The 15,794-nt window shown below is 51.1% G+C and overlaps 1 protein-coding gene across 5 annotated transcripts in view; it reads left to right on the forward strand.

Annotated features, from left to right (window-relative positions):
* Positions 1–15,794, forward strand: part of PRPF6 (pre-mRNA processing factor 6) — a 44,106-nt gene that overhangs the window by 23,421 nt on the left and 4,891 nt on the right. For all 5 annotated transcript variants that reach the window (XM_077873975.1, XM_077873977.1, XM_077873974.1 and 2 more), the window contains 6 exons: positions 6,686–6,808; positions 10,878–10,999; positions 12,651–12,789; positions 14,262–14,381; positions 14,714–14,890; positions 15,293–15,426. In XM_077873975.1, the coding sequence (XP_077730101.1) occupies positions 6,686–6,808; positions 10,878–10,999; positions 12,651–12,789; positions 14,262–14,381; positions 14,714–14,890; positions 15,293–15,426 (815 nt within the window). The remainder of the gene's footprint in view (positions 1–6,685; positions 6,809–10,877; positions 11,000–12,650; positions 12,790–14,261; positions 14,382–14,713; positions 14,891–15,292; positions 15,427–15,794) is intronic.

Consider the following 15,794-nt stretch of genomic DNA (forward strand, 5'->3'; position numbering starts at 1 on the left):
GCCTTGCTGGTATTTTCTTCTTGTTTCTTGTGCGTGGAATTTGTTCAGCTTCTTGGATCTGTTGGATTTATAGATATCAAATCTTTTATTTTTTTCCAATAGATATCAAATCTGGAAAACTTGTAATCTCCTGTTTCTTCAACTATCTGCTTCCCACTGAAGGTGGTGCTAAACTGCAGAGCCACCTGGGCTGCCCACTCCCATGTTTTCTAATATTTTTATTGTTTTATCTCATATTTAGAGGAGTTCGTTTTTGTATGGGATGTGAGGGAAGGGTTTCACTTCTTTTTTTTTTTTTTTAGATTTTATTTATTTATTTATGAGAGACACAGAGAGAGGCAGAGACACAGGCAGAGGGAGAAGCAGGCTCCATGCAGGGAGCCCGACGTGGGACTCGATCCCGGGTCTCCAGGATCACGCCCTGGGCTGAAGGCGGTGCTAAACCGCTGAGCCACCCAGGGATCCCGGTTTCACTTCCTTCTTGTCCGTGTGTGTGGCCGGGTGTCCCAGCACAGCTCTTGCTCTCTCCCACTGGCTGGTCTTGGTGCTGTTATAGGAGCTGGTGGTCCTCAGTGTAAGAGTTTATTTCTGAACTCAGCCCTGACCCTTAGATATGATGTCTTTATGCTAGCACTGTGCTATTCTGATTACTGCAGCTTGTGGAGAGCTTTGAAATGAGGTGTGAGTCTCCTCCTTTGCTGTTTTTTTTTTAATGTTTTATTTTTTAAATTTTATTTATTCATACATGAGAGACACAGAAAGAGGCAGAGATGTAGGCAGAGGGAGAAGCAGGCTCCATACAGGGAGCCCGACGCAGGATCCGATCCCAGGTCTCCAGGATCATGCCCTGAGCCGAAGGCGGCACCAAACCGCTGAGCCTCCAGGGCTGCCCTCCTTTGCTGTTTATAAGATTATTTTAGTTATCCTTGGTCCTTTGTATTTCCATATAAATTTTAGGATCAACTTGTTAGTTTCTGCAAAAAGGAAACTTGGACCAGCTGGGATTTGACACGGATCTCATGGAACCTGCAGATTGTTTTGTGGACCGTTGCCATCCTGATGGTATTAAGCCTTCTGATCCGTGAATATGGGATGTCTTTTCCATTTATTTTGGTCTTTAGTTTTTTTCAGCAAAATTTCAGTGTATTAGTATTGCATTTCTTTTGTTTTATTCAAGAGTATTTTCTTATTTTTGATGCTATTAGAAATGGAATTTTAATATTTTCAGGTGGTTCATTGTTGGTGTATGGAAATATGGTTGAGGGGAGCCTGGGTGGCTGAGTTGGTTAATATCTGCCTTTGGCTGTGGTCATGATCCTGAGGTCCCAGGATCAAGCCCCACTTTAGGTTTCCTGCTCAGTGAGGAGCCTACTTCTCCCTCTGCTCCTTACCCCACTTGTGCTCTCTCTCTCTCCCCATCTCTCTCTTTCAAATAAGAAATATCTTAAAAGAAAATACAGTTGGGCAGCCCGGGTGGCTCAGCAGTTTAGCACTGCCTTCAGCCCAGGGCATGATCCTGGAGACCAGGGATCGAGTCCCACGTCGGGCTCCCTACATGGAGCCTGCTTCTCCCTCTGCCTGTGTCTGCCTCTCTCTCTCTCTCTCTACGCTCGGTGTGTCTCATGAATAAGTAAATAAAATCTTAAAAAAAAAAATGCAGTTGACCTCTGAATATTAAGCTTGTGTTGTATGACCTTGATGAAATCATTTGTTAAATCATAGTAGATTAGTTTAATGGATTCTCTAGGATTTTCAGTATACGAGATCATGCCATTTGCCTATACAATCTCTCCACCTACCCCCTCCATTCTGAATGCCTTTATTTCTTATCTAATTGCCCAGGTTAGAACCTCTAGTGAAATGCTGACTGAAAGTGGAGAGAGCTGGGGCACCAGGGTGGCTCAGTGGTTGAGCACCTGCCTTTGGCTCAGGGCCTGATCCTGGAGTCCTGGGATCGAGTCCCACGTCGGGCTCCCTGCACGAAACCTGCTTCTCCCTCTGCCTGTGTCTCTGCTTCTCTCTCTCTGTCTCTCATGAATAAATAAAATCTTTAAAAAAAAAAATAGTGGGAAGAGCTAAAGCATCTTGGTCTTGTTCCTAATCTTAGGGGAAAGTATTTAGGTTCTCCAGTTGAATGTGGTGTTAGCTTTGTAGCTCACTGATGCTCTGGTCTTGTTTTATGGACTAATTCTTTTTCTCTCTCCCATTTTATTTTGGATCACTTCTACGGCTTTGTTCTCAGTCTGTTCTTCTGTAATGTCTTATCTGATGTTTATCTCATCTAGGGGGTTTTCCACCTCAGATTTTGTCATTTTCATTTCCAGGAATTTAATTTTGGTCTTTTAAAGATGTCTCCCATGGGGCACCTGGGTGGCTCAGTCAGTTAAGCGTCTGACCCTTGGTTTCAGCTCAGGTCATGATCTCAGGGTCCTGGGATTGAGCCTGTGCTCCACAGAGAGTATGCTTGAAATTTTCTCTCCTTCTTCCTCTCCTCCGAGTCACGGTTACTTGCTTATGCTCTTTCTCTAAAATAAATACATCTTTAAAAAAAATTCTTAAAAAAAATTCTTTCACATTTTTCTTTAAGATTTTATTCTTTTATTCACAAGAGATACACACAGAGAGAGAGGCAGAGACACAGGCACCATGCAAGGAGCCCGATGTGGGACTTGATCCCCGGTCTCCAGGATCACGCCCTGGGCTGAAGGCGGCGCTAAACCACTGAGCCCCCCTGGCCGCCCGTCTTTCACATTTTTAACATGAAATGTTAGAGTTTCTGTACCTCTATCTGATATTTTGAACACATGGAACACAGTGATGACAACTGTTTTAGTGTCCTTGTCTCCTAACTCTGACATCTTTGTCAATTTGGGATTGATTTTGATAGATACGTTTCCTTTCATTACAAGTTGCATTTTCCTGTTTCTTTGCATGACTGGTAATCTTTGATTTGTTGCCAGATGTTGTGAATTTTCCCTTGTTGGGTGCTGGGTATTTTTGCATCCCATTAAATACTCTAGTTTTTCTTGTTGGAGTACAGTTGTGTTATTAGAGTCACTTTGATCCTTTGGATCTTCCTTCAGTGCTTTGCTAGGTTGGACCCTAGCAGGAGTGGGTTTGGGACAGTTTAGGGCTAATCCCCTTATGGAGGTGAGACCTCTCTGTGTACTCTGAACTCTGTACAGTGACCTGTTTCTCCTGGGGTTTCCAGTCTGGCCAGTGGAAACCACCACTGCTCCTGGCCCCATGTGAGTTCTGAGGATTTTGGTTGGTTCTTTCCAAATACACATGTTGTGTTTGATGCTCAGTGAAGACTCACAGGTGGCCTTCTGCAGAGCATAATGCCAGGGTTCTCTCTGTGTGCTGCACTTTTCCTCTCTGGTGCTTGGTTCTTGATCTTTTAGGGCTTAGCTCAGCCTCCTCCACTGGCCCTGCCTGGGTCCCCCTCCTTGCAGTGAGCTGGGCTGACCTTAGGCTCCCCTTGACTGTTGCTGCATCACAGTCCTCACACCGCTTTGTTACCCATATCTAGTGACTGGACAACCACCACTTATTCATGATTGTTGTCTGGGTTTTTGGTTGTCTCAGGAGCAGGGGGTTCTGGCTGGGTCAGCAGTATCTCTCTGGTCCTCTGAGGGCTTTTTGGAGCCTGGTGGTGCACCTACCAGGGCTTGCTGCTCTGGTGCTCCAGGTGCTTTCTCAGTCTCCTTTAAGCCCCGGTAACCATGTTGCACACAGTAGAGCTAAGAGTCATGTGCCTCTAGGAGCTCCCGCCTGGCATCATTGCCCATTCCTAACCCCCTTTTGGAGGCACACTTGCTTGTCCACAGCGAGTCCATTCCTTCTGCCAGTCTGTTTCCATCTTGTCAGGAAGGATGATTGCAGGAAGTGTTGGTGGGGTGTCCTGTACCCTGGCTGGTTCTCAGACCAGCCTCCTACCAACCCTTCATTAAGACGCTGCTTGAGTGCAGAAAATACAGCATGAGCTAGAATTTTTTTAAACTTTCCTTGGATTTCGTGTTTTGCTACTACTTGCTTATACTAGAGCGCATTGAAAAAGACCCAAACGGGCATTAGTTTTACTTCAGTCAGTTAAAGGATAATACATACTTTGTTTGTTTTTTTTTGTGGTGTCCTGCAAAGTGTTGTGACTTTCAGGTGTTTTGCCTCCTGAGCCAGTCACCATTTATTGAGCACCCACAGCGTACCAGACTCTGCTAAACGCATTTTATCCTTTCCTTCCTACTTCCCATTTCCCTATTCAGGCCCTGTCCCCACAGCCCTGCTGCAGACCGCAGGAGCTTCCATGGCGGGTCCTGCTCAGCCCACCTGCACCCTTGAACCACATCTGCATGGACTCACATGCTTAGTTTTCCTTCTGTCTTGCTGGTGCCTCTTCTGCTTCCTTTGATGGTTTTCCTTCTCTTCTTGTAATCTAAACCACTTGGTGGTTTGATCATCAGCCCCTTTTTGAGACTTTTCTGTGGTGATCTCATCTTCCCGCATTGCCAGGAATGTAGCTTACATGCCAGGAGCCCCCCAAGTGTGACTCTGCTCTGGGTGCTCCCCACATCCTGGGTCACTCCCCTGCCGCCCTGCATACCCTGGGACATGTGACAGCACCACAGCCTGATGTGTCCAGGATGCATCTCTGGTTTGCCTACAGGATCTGCTAGGCCTCGAGCTAGCTTACCTCAGTATGTGGCACCACCGTTTATGCCTTGTGCACCCCTGCTGACTCCTTTTGCTCCTATCCCACGGAAGGCAAGTGTACCATCCCATCTATCCCTGGTCCAGGTACTCCCTTTCACGCAACTGCGGTCATCCTCAGCCAGACCACACAGCCTCTCCTGGGTATGGCAATATCTCCTAATGTATACCCCTGCTGATGCTCCACACAACAGGGTGGTCCTTTTAAAACATGATTATGTGACTCATTCTCTGGCTTAAAAATCTCTGGGTTCCTTCCTGCCACGTTGCAGTAGAACCCAGAGCTCTTGGTGTGGCCTGCAAGGCCGGCTCTGAGGTCCAGGCTTGGGGGCCACTGCCTCACTCATTTGCTGCTGTGCTTCCTTGCTTATCACTGGCCTTCTCATCATGGCTTAACACATGCCGTCTCCTCAGGTCTTTGCCATTGGCTCTGCTCTCTGCGTGGGGGCTTCTCTGATGCTTGTCGGGCCCCAAGGGGCTCTGGGTGGGCTTCTGTGGCTCATTGCACTTGGAGGTCTGTCCAAGGTTGCCTCTGGATCACCATGTTCAGCCTGCCTCTACCGTCACAGCAGTGCATGTCCCCCGCACCCTGTTGCCCTGACCACTTTCCATAAGGCTCTTGTCAGTAGATATAATAGGGTTGTTTCCACCCTTTACTGTTGGAAAGAGCACTATAAAAGTGTTCCGGTATGTAGGTGGTTTTGCATGGATGGGAACGTCTTTGTAAGATGAATTACTTAAAGTAGGATTTCTAAGTCAACATATGTACTTTTTATTTTGATAGAGGACATGAAATTGCCCCCTGGGGGATTGTCCATGTGTGATCCTCAGCCACATGCAAGTATCTGTGTCTCTACCTTTGCCGTACAAGTATGTCGGTACACATTTTGATGTTGCTGATCTCCTACGTATAAGATAGTACTTGGGAAAAATAAGAATGGTGTTTTTTCAGATGTTTGTTTATTTTTTATTTATTTTTATTTATTTTTTCAGATGTTTAAAAGTCACTTGCAGTTTTGTTTTCTGAACAACTGTGTGTGGTTTTTTTTAAAAAATATTTTATCTATTTGAGAGAGATTGAGAGAGCACAAGCAGGGGGAACGGCAGACAGAGAGGGAGAAGCAGACTCCCCACTGAGCAGGGAGCCAGACATTTGGCTCGATCCCAGGACCCTGAGATCATGACCTGAGCCGAAGGGAGACGCTTAATCCACTGAGCGCCCCAGGCACCCCGAGAACTATGTATTTTATATCCTTTGTGGCATTGCTCTATTGCATTTTGGTCCTTCCCTGATTGATGTGCAGGAGACTTAAGTGGCACATTTCTGTATCTCCTGCTGTAGAACCATGGCTGTCTTTTCTCTGCACATCCTGAAATCTGCTTTCTAAAGTCGAGTGCTTTCCTGGCGGTCAGCCTGCCTGCCTGCCTGCCTGCCTGCCTGCTTGATGGGACACACTTGTGATTGGTCCTTCCTCTGGGTTTCTATCTTACCTTCTATGTGCCAGGCTTCTTTTATCCCCATCCCCTGTCTGTTTTGGTTAGATCATTTTTCTTTTGTCCATTTTGAATCCAGAGTTCAGACCAACAGATACAAGTGTCTGTGAGCTTGTCTTGATTCTTGTTACTTTGGAAGTTTCTTTCCTCTAGGAGCCTCTTATAGCCACTGAGTTGCCTACTTTGGTATATTGTATGCAGTAGGTGCTTATATAATGTTTGTTGAGTGGATAGACGCAGCTTTGTTAAGCCCTTAGGTATTTGCCGAGCATTCATCTGCCGGGTGGCAGGGATGGGTACTTCAGTGAAGGAGGCAGACCCAGTCAGGTGAGCCATGGCAGGGCATGACGGGCATCAGAGCCTTGTGTGCACACCCCACTGGCAGTGCAGAGGCTCTCTCGGTCCTCATCATATAGGAGTAATGTGTCCTCTGTCTCAGGCACCTGGGGCTCTGGACTATAGTTTTGTGTCCCTCTTTCAGGATGCCGAGGAGTGTGACAAGGCTGGGAGTGTGGCCACCTGCCAGGCCGTCATGCGTGCTGTGATTGGCATTGGGATTGAGGAGGAAGATCGGAAGCACACATGGATGGAAGATGCCGACAGCGTAAGTCAGGCTACGTGGGCCTGGAGTCTCTGTGGGGAACTAGGCTGCTGTTGGGATGTGGTTTCGATCTGCTGATTTTTAAACATAATTGCAGTTGGAAGAAATACAGTTTTCTCTTAACCCAGGTTTACCTGGGGAGCTACTTTTTGCGTACCTGGTCATCTGCTGCGCTCTGCACTCTGGGTGAGCTGATTGTGTCCTGGGGACCAGGAGCCAGTACAGAGCGGGAGCCCACAGAGCTCTCAGCTGTTTACCTCTCCACATCTTATCCCCCTTGTTTCTTTTATAAATTGCCTTCAGAAAACAGTTTGCATACACAGCTTTTGCCTACCGTGAGACTGCTTCCTTAGAATAGGCGTCCAGAGAAGAAAGCATGGGGTCAAAATCCATACATATTTTAGGTAATTGCTGCCTTAATTTCGGCCTTCCTTTTTTTTTTAACCTTATTTTGTTGTTTTTTTTTTATTAAAGATTTTATTTATTTATTCATGAGAGACACACACAGGCAGAGACACAGGCAGAGGGAGAAGCAGGCTCCACACAGGGAGCCCGACGTGGGACTCGATCCTGGGTCTCCAGGATCCTGCCCTGGGCCAAAGGCGGCACTAAACCGCTGAACCACCCAGGGTGCCCCTGCCTTGTTATTTTGAAATAATTTTAGATTTACCAGAAAAGTCGCAAAACCGTACAAAGAATTCTTATGTACCTTTTACCCAGATTCCTCCAGATTTGACCACTTCACCACATCTGTCTTCTCATCCTCCAGCCGTGCACGCGCGCACACACACACACACACACACACACACACACGTCTCTCTTACACGTGCTTTGAATATGCGCAAGTAAGCTGCAGAGGGGATGGCCCCTTTCCTGTAAAAGAGGACATTTTCTTACACAATCATAGCAGAGCTATCAAAATCAGGAAATAATGTTGATACAGTGCTATTATGTAATTTGCAGACCTTATCCAAATGTTACTAATTCCCTTGCTTAGTGTCCTGTTAGCAGAAGGAAAGTCAGGGGCCACCCAGAGTCACATCCTCGCCTCTGGCCCTGCTAGTCAGTCTGCAGGAGGGGCTTCGGTCTATCTCTGTGTTTCAGGAGTCTGACCTTTGTCAGGACGGGCCAGTGGTTTTGCGGGGCCCCCTTGATTCACGTCTCCGTGAGGTTTCCTGCCCGTGGGCCAGGGTTCTGCCTCTTTGCAGGACATCGGGCCCTCCTGGCGGGTTGTTGGTAGGCTTGGGTGCCCTTTCAGCTCCAGACCAACTCAAGTGGCGTCCATCAGCTTTCTCCACCGGAAGGTTACTCTTTTTGTCCTTTGTAATAAGTGTTTTGTGGAGAGGCACTCTGAGACTAAACATCCTGTGTCTTGTCGAACTTCGACCTACTAGTTTGCAGGTCCACGAATGATGTTTTCCGCCTGTGTGCTATTTGCCAAATAGCACTTTTCTAAATATCATTTCTTCTACGTTTTGTTACAGTTTATTGGATGGAATTCTATAATAATGAAGAGCTTTCCTCTGTTCCTTATTCATTTGGGTATTTGGTTCCCTATGTTAGGAGAGACTAAGGATCCCTGCTCTATTCTGTGAGCTCATGGCCCTGCTGGCATCACCTGTGTGGAGCTCACATGACTTCTCTTTGAATGCCACGTGTGCTGTGACCCAGAGCACCAGTGCTGGGTGCTGGCCACTTCCAGGGCCTGCAGGTGACCTTGTGCACAGTGAATATGCTCTCGGTTCTTTAGGGAAGTCAAGACACAGGCCAACCATGGTGATATTTAAAAGCTTTTCATTGTGTAACATTCAAGACACAAAGTATGAAGAATAACTTAAGCATGCTCAGTGTCTATATTGGAAGAAAATTCCTTAATATGCAAAAGAATCCCAGTTTCTGGTTGTTAAATTCCTTTTTTTTTTTTTTTTTTTTTAACATTTTATTTATTCATGAGAGACACAGAGAGAGAGAGAGAGAGAGGCAGAGACACAGGCAGAAGGAGAAGCAGGCTCCCTGCAGGGAGCCTGATGGGGGACTCGATTCCGGGGTCACACCCTGGGCTGAAGGCAGATGCCCTAAACCGCTGAGCGCCCCCAGGGATTCCTGGACTCCGTTTTATTCCACCTGTGAAGTTAAATGCTTCATTTCTTTTTACCTTCCTTATTGCCTTTGATGGCACTGGAGGCCCTGGGCATTGGGGGCCAGGTGGCACTGCCCTGCGGGTAGTGGACTGAGAGCAGGAACCCACGGGCCATTGCAGACTTTCCCTCCGTTGTTGCCCCTTCCACGTGTGCTGGAGCAGGCGCAGTGTCTTCTGTGGAGTGGTGTGATTCTGGAGGAAGAGCTGGAGTCCTGTGCCTAGAAGAATGGAGTGTTTGCCTGATGCTCCCAGCCCCTGGGGATGGGCCCAGGCCACCCACACACGAGGCCCTGGGCAGGATGTCACTGGATCTTGTGGGCAGTGGGTACCCAGAAGGCTTTGTAATGGCCTCAGGACCTTGGTCAGCAGTCACAGAGAGGGGTACAGACCGGTTTCTGTGGGGTCTAACCCTCACCTGGCACCTTCCTCACTTTTCCAGACGCTTCTGATTGGGACATGCCCAGACCAGGGCCCTTCCTGGTTTCTGTGGGGGTTGAGTCAGATCCAGGCCCCGTGACCAAGGAGGAACCCAGTCTGAATGCGGACGTCTCAGTTGCGTCCCTGCTCTTTTGACTCCTCCACGCCCGTTTCCACGCTGGTGGTCTTTGAACGCCAGGAGGCTTGCTAGTGGTTCTCTTCGAGAACACAGCTGTCAATCTGGGAAGTGGCCTTGGGTGGCTCAGATGCTGTGAGGCTGCCTGTCCAGCTCCATCCGTGCCATTTGGATGATCAGTGTTGCAAAACTTTGTTTCTGTCACACTTCTAGTGGCTTTTCATTTACCTCAAGGTACAAAACCCCTTGGTACGAGAGTGCTTCCTGGGTCTGCAGAGTATGGGAGAGCCGCATTTTTTTTTTTTTTTTTTTTTAAGATTTTGTTTATTCATTTGACCTGAGCCAAAGGTGGACGCTTCACCAACTGAGCCACCCAGGTGCTCCCAAGCCACGTGTTTTTTTGGGCGGTCCGTGAGCATCCGGCATGGAGTGTGCTGGGCACTGGCCTTTAAGCTGCGTGCGGCCCAGTGAGAACAGGTGTCAGCCTATCCCAGTGAGTGTCCCTGGGTCGTGACCATCTAGAGACAGTGACACCATGAATAGTAACTTGTTTTCCAGTGTTGCGTGATGCTACCCAGGAAATAAAATCATTCTTGAGTGAGGAAAACAACATCCGAAGAGAACAGCACCTGTTTATGGTAGGGCTGTGTGAGTGGACGGGTTCTTTTTTAACCTGCATTTTTTATTGCGGTAAAATACACATATCCAGGAGTGCCTGGGTGGCTCAGTCGGTGAAGTGTCTGCCTTTCGCTCAGGTCATGATCTCAGGGTCCTGGGATCGAGTCCTTCGTTGGACTTCCTGCTCAGTGGGGAGCCTGCTCCTCCCTCTCCCTCTACCCCTCCCCCTGCTGTGCTCCTATGCGCGCCCGCGCACGCTCTCTCTCTCTCAAATAAATAAAATCTTAAAAAAAAAAAAAATACACATATCCTAAAAGTTGCCTTTCCACCCCCTTGAAGTGTGTGACTGAGTGTATGCAGTGCATTCGCAGTCTGCTATGTGACTCCAGAGCTGCTCTGTCCTGCACGCCGGAGCCCACAGCCATCCACACTCACTCAAGTGGGTGGGTACTTTCTTGGTCTTCTTTGAATTCACCTGTGGTATATCTTATGATGGAAAATACGCACCACACCTAATTTTTAAAGAGGAACCTGTGTGTGTGGCTGCCGCTCCTCTGTACCCACTCCTGTTTGTCGGGGGCAGCAGACAGCCCCATGCCAGGTCCTGTGTGTGTCACGTCCCCGTCCTCCTGGGGCTTCCCTGTCCTGGATGTGTTTCTCATTGGGTAGTCCTGTTGTGTGATTTTGAGCAGATGCCATCACGCCTCCTGCTCTGATGCCTGTGCTGGCCGCCCACTCTCACGCTTGTCTCTTTGCTCTAGTGTGTGGCCCACAATGCCCTGGAGTGTGCTCGAGCTATCTATGCCTACGCCCTGCAAGTGTTCCCCAGCAAGAAGAGCGTGTGGCTGCGAGCTGCGTACTTCGAGAAGAACCACGGCACCAGGTATGTGCTTGGTCCCCAGGTGCGGGCGCTCTCCACCCCCGTGTGCTCGTTGATCCTCTGACGCCAGGTTGGGTAGAGCTGAATATAAACCTCATGTCCCCACAGGTGGGTGAGGGCCTGAACTGGGATCCAGTCGTGTGACGAGGGGCAGAGGCTTCTCCGACACTTGAGGCTGTGAGCTCTGTATGGCTCCTTCTGTGATAGGGCCAGCAGTGCTTCAGAGTTGAGACTGAGACGCAGTGTCTCTGCAGAAGTAGAAGTGCCTACAGCTGAGCTGGCGGACGCCTGGTGGCCGACGGGGTGCCTGGGGCGAAGCAGGGGCCTGCAGCCCTGTGTCTTGCCAGCGGTGGCTTTAGCAGTGTGGGCGGTGTGGCGTCTGGGCCCAGGCAGGCATGGTTTTCATTTAAGCTGTGCTGACTTTGGGTTTGGGCTAGTTTTGTGCTCTGAGGAGGTCCTTGACAGTTTTCTCTAATTGTATTCTTTAATTGAAAAAACCTTTTGGATCTGCCTTATTGGCTGTAACTGCTGATTAAATTAGGTGTTGCAATTTCTGGTGTTCAGGGGGTGTCTCTCCGGGGCAGCGTCTCTCATGTTGCTGTGCGTGCTCTCTGCCCAGGCCCTCTGGTGCTCTTCCCTGTGCTGGGTGGGGTGTGGGGGACAGGGCTTCTGCTAGGAGCACCGGGGCCCTAGTTCTTTCCTTGCCCGGCATTGTCGAATCTCAGTCTGGTCAGGGTGTCTGTCCATGTGCGTTGCTCAGAGCTCCTGTCTCATCCCCACTCCCACCATCTCATTTGGGGTTTCGGAATTAACTCATTTGGGGGTGCTTTGAGAGGACTGTGCTGGGCACCCTGTACAAGTTCACCTGTGACAGTCCGTGTCTGGAGCAGGGCCTCCCCTGCCAGGTGTGGTTTGTGGATGTGCCTCGCTGCCACTGCTGCCCTTGGTCCCTGGGCTCGGGGCAGTTCCCCTCCCTGTCTCTGGCACCCTTCCCATCCGGCTGACTCATGGAATGGAATGGTGAGAGGAGGTGGGGCACTCGGGATCTGGGGTCCTGGTTCTGGTGTTGCCTGGGAAGCAGGATGTGCTCTCTCTCGGGCTTCATACAGAGTGAGTTCTTCGTCTTGCTGCCGAGGCCCAGAGAGGTCGTTTGTGTCAGGTGGTGCCACAGAGCGACAGTGGCCACGGGAGGCGTGGGGGCCTCACACCCAGCACCCACACTGGCGGTACTCTTGCTCCGTAGTGACCAAAGTAGCTTTTTTCCAGTAAGCCTTTTTCTTTGGATACCAAAGAATAGATTCTAGGTCGTAATCTTTATCGGCGGATCTGTGGTTACAGATGAAAAGAGCTCTCCTGTCACCCAGACCGTGAAGTTATCATTCCGCTCAGGACACAAAGCCATAAAAGGGCCCCTGAGAAGTCCCTCCATTGGGCTTAGCCACGTAACAATGCCTTGCTTTGTAGCACCCTCTTCGGTAGTTGATTTTAGAACCTTTATGAAGAGAAAAGATTTCCCCACACTCTCCCCATTGTAAAATCTGGTAAATCATTGATAGCGCCGAACTTTGGAGCAGTAACTGTCTTTTCAGCACCCACGCTGAGGCTGTGAGCACCCTGTGTGCTCCGGTGGTGACCGTAGCCCCCTCTCTTCCAGGGAGTCCCTGGAAGCGCTCCTGCAGAGGGCTGTGGCCCATTGCCCCAAAGCGGAGGTGCTGTGGCTTATGGGCGCCAAGTCCAAGTGGCTGGCAGGGGATGTGCCTGCAGCAAGGAGCATCCTGGCTCTGGCCTTCCAGGTGGGTTGAGGGGTCATCTGGGCTGCAGGGGGCGTGTGCACTGGAACCCAACCTCCGTGTCTGTTGAGGACTGAGGGCTTCAGGGTGCGTGTGCCCTCAAGCCCTCCCCCTGCTCACTGACGGAAGCCGACCCAAGGGAGGAGGTGTGTGTGGTCAGGATGCACCAAACTTAGGGTGCTCTGCAGGCAGTCGGGGTCCTGAGAGGGCCCACGGGCAGGACAGTGGCCAGGAAGTGGACCTACCCCTTGGTCGTGGCCCCTTGGTATAACAATAGCCCAGATTTTCCAGAACCCAGAGCACAGGGCCAGCAGGTGACCTTCCCCAGCTGCATGGAGCAGTTGCCAGAGACCACCGTTTCCCCACATAAGAGCACAGTGACAGCCTCTTTCCTATGAGAAAATTCAGTTGTCCAGTCCCTGCGGGGCCACCTGGAGCCACTGGGCATCTGGCTCCATTCAGATGGAGGCGTTCCATTCAGACAGCTGTGCGTAGCCAGGCTCGTTACGGCTGATGTCGTGAGCGGGGCGGTGTGGGTGCTAGGAGCTTGCAGTAGAGTCAGCGTGCGGTGCTCCATCAGTTTCAGGAAGGGTACGGCCATAGCGATTCAACACTTCCATGTGTCATTCGGCGCTCACAGCATATGTTTTTATGAAGTGTTGAGTGCAGCGCAACTGTCGGTGTGTTGTTGCAGCCCTGACTAGCGTGACAAGGTTGGCCCTTGAGTAAAGGCTGTGAGAGGGGGTTGGCCTATACCTGGCCTTTTGCTTTCTGCTGTCTGCTGGAGGACAGCCACGTGTTGAGGACACTGCTCCCGTCTGAGTCACAGATTCTCCTGCCATCTCCCTGGACACTGCAGCTTGTCCCCAACACCACCCTTCAGGTGCCTGTCGCTCTGGGGCTGCTTATCAGGTCTGTGATGCGGCCAGGCAAGTGTGCCAGCGGGCAGCTGTGCTTTCAGGAGGCTGTGACGGTATTACCCCTGTGTCTGCTGGATTCTGGGTTGTAGGTGGCCCAGTGCTAGCCCGTGGAAGCCCTCCGCACTGTCAGCAATGCCCTGGGCATCCTTCTTCCCTACTCCCATGGACGCACTGAGATGGCCAGTTCCTTGTCAGCAGGCGTGAGAGAGGGTTGGGTGTGGCCAATCCATACAGGTAGGATGTGAGTGAGCTGTTTCAGCTTTGAGAGGCCACAAGGGCTTAGGGTGGGCCACTGAGAAGGTGGCTCTGCCACTGCCAGTGTTGTTGCCTGGGTGCCCACAAAATGAGCAGGCTTGTTTTCAGGTAGGTCAGCATTCTTGGGCTGGACCCAGCTTTGTTGTCCGTTAGCCCTGGACGTGCTTATTAGATTAGACTGTCCTGCAGTAGAGTGAGGCCCCGGCCCCACACCCAGGCTGGCTGCTTTTGATTAAGTGTAACCTAGCGCAGGCCACTGTGCTCTGATCCCACCCGGCCACGGCTGCACTCTCCCTCCAGGCCAACCCCAACAGTGAGGAGATCTGGCTGGCTGCTGTGAAGCTGGAGTCCGAGAACAACGAGTATGAGCGAGCCCGCAGGCTGCTGGCCAAGGCGCGGAGCAGTGCGCCCACTGCCCGGGTGAGCAGGCTGCCCTGGGGCCTGTGGGGTCCGGGAAGCGTGAGGTGCCAGCCCAGTACTCTAGGGCTGTTGGTTCATCCTTGGCTTTGAGATGTGTTTCTGCATTTAAACCCCCTGCTTTCTGCCAAAGGATGTGAAACACCCTACAGAAGTTCCTGTGTGGGCAGGAACTTACCCAGTAGGGCAAGTGACCTGTCAGGGGAGCTGTGGTGTGAAACCCGTATCGTGAAGGTGCCATCTGGCTGGAGCCAGTGCTAGAGGCGGTCCTGCCGTCGGGACGTCTCAGGGGGCGGGGGTGCCCGGAGCTGTTGGACGGCGTGTCTGCCTCACAGGTGTTCATGAAGTCTGTGAAGCTGGAGTGGGTGCTGGGGAACATCGCAGCTGCCCAGGAGCTGTGCGAGGAGGCGCTGAGGCACTACGAGGACTTCCCTAAGCTGTGGATGATGAAGGGACAGATTGAGGAGCAGGAGGAGCTGATGGAGAGGGCTCGGGAAGCCTACAACCAGGGGGTGAGCTCAGCTGGTTCCCGGGCGGGAATGAGAGGCCCGGTGGGCAGTGACTTGCTTAGACCCCAGCTGGTAGTGGTCCCCTCGCTCAGGCCTGCACCTGCCGTCTTCAGAGCTGTGTGCACTGCACACAGTGAGGCCTGGGTTACAGGACCCCTAACAGGGCCGCTGTGTACGCACCCCACGTGCATGCACGCGCAGCACAGCCAGGTAGTGAGAACACACGCACCCTGTGTGAACTTGTTCACTGCATTGCCACACACATAAACCCCCACCCCACGCTCACGGGTAGGACTCTGTGGACACGAGCATCCCTGACTCCCCCAGCCTGAGGGGCTGGCCACAGCCGTCACAGCTCCTCCAACACCAGCCGAGCCCTCTCTTATTTGTCTCTGTTGCTTGCAGTTGAAGAAATGTCCCCACTCCACACCTCTGTGGCTTTTGCTTTCTCGGCTGGAGGAGAAGGTTGGGCAGCTGACCCGAGCTCGGGCCATTCTGGAAAAGTCTCGCCTGAAGAACCCAAAGAACCCCGGCCTGTGGTGAGTCCTGGTGGACCCTGCTCACCCCTCCAGTGGGCTGTCTTCCCGCTGTTGCGCATGTGGGGCCATTCGTGCAGCAGCATTTCCAGCCCAGGCTCCATGGCAAGGGTGGCAGCTGCTGGCCATGAGGAAGCACAGTTGCCTTGGGAGGGTTCGTCCTGGACACTCGTGGGCCCGTAGTTAGTTGCACGCAGTTTAATTTGTGCTCTGGTAGAAGGTGACTGGGGAGCCGGGAGCTAACACCGGGGGGTTGAGTATGGGTGCAGCCAAGAAAGGGCTCCCCAGAAGGGGTGGCTTTTAGATGAGGCTTTAAGGGATGAGCAGGAGGTTGTCAGGTGAGGCTGGCCTCCTGTCCGTAGTAGAGAGCT

This window comes from Canis aureus, chromosome 26 (assembly GCF_053574225.1).
Source record: "Canis aureus isolate CA01 chromosome 26, VMU_Caureus_v.1.0, whole genome shotgun sequence".
NCBI lineage: Eukaryota > Metazoa > Chordata > Mammalia > Carnivora > Canidae > Canis > Canis aureus.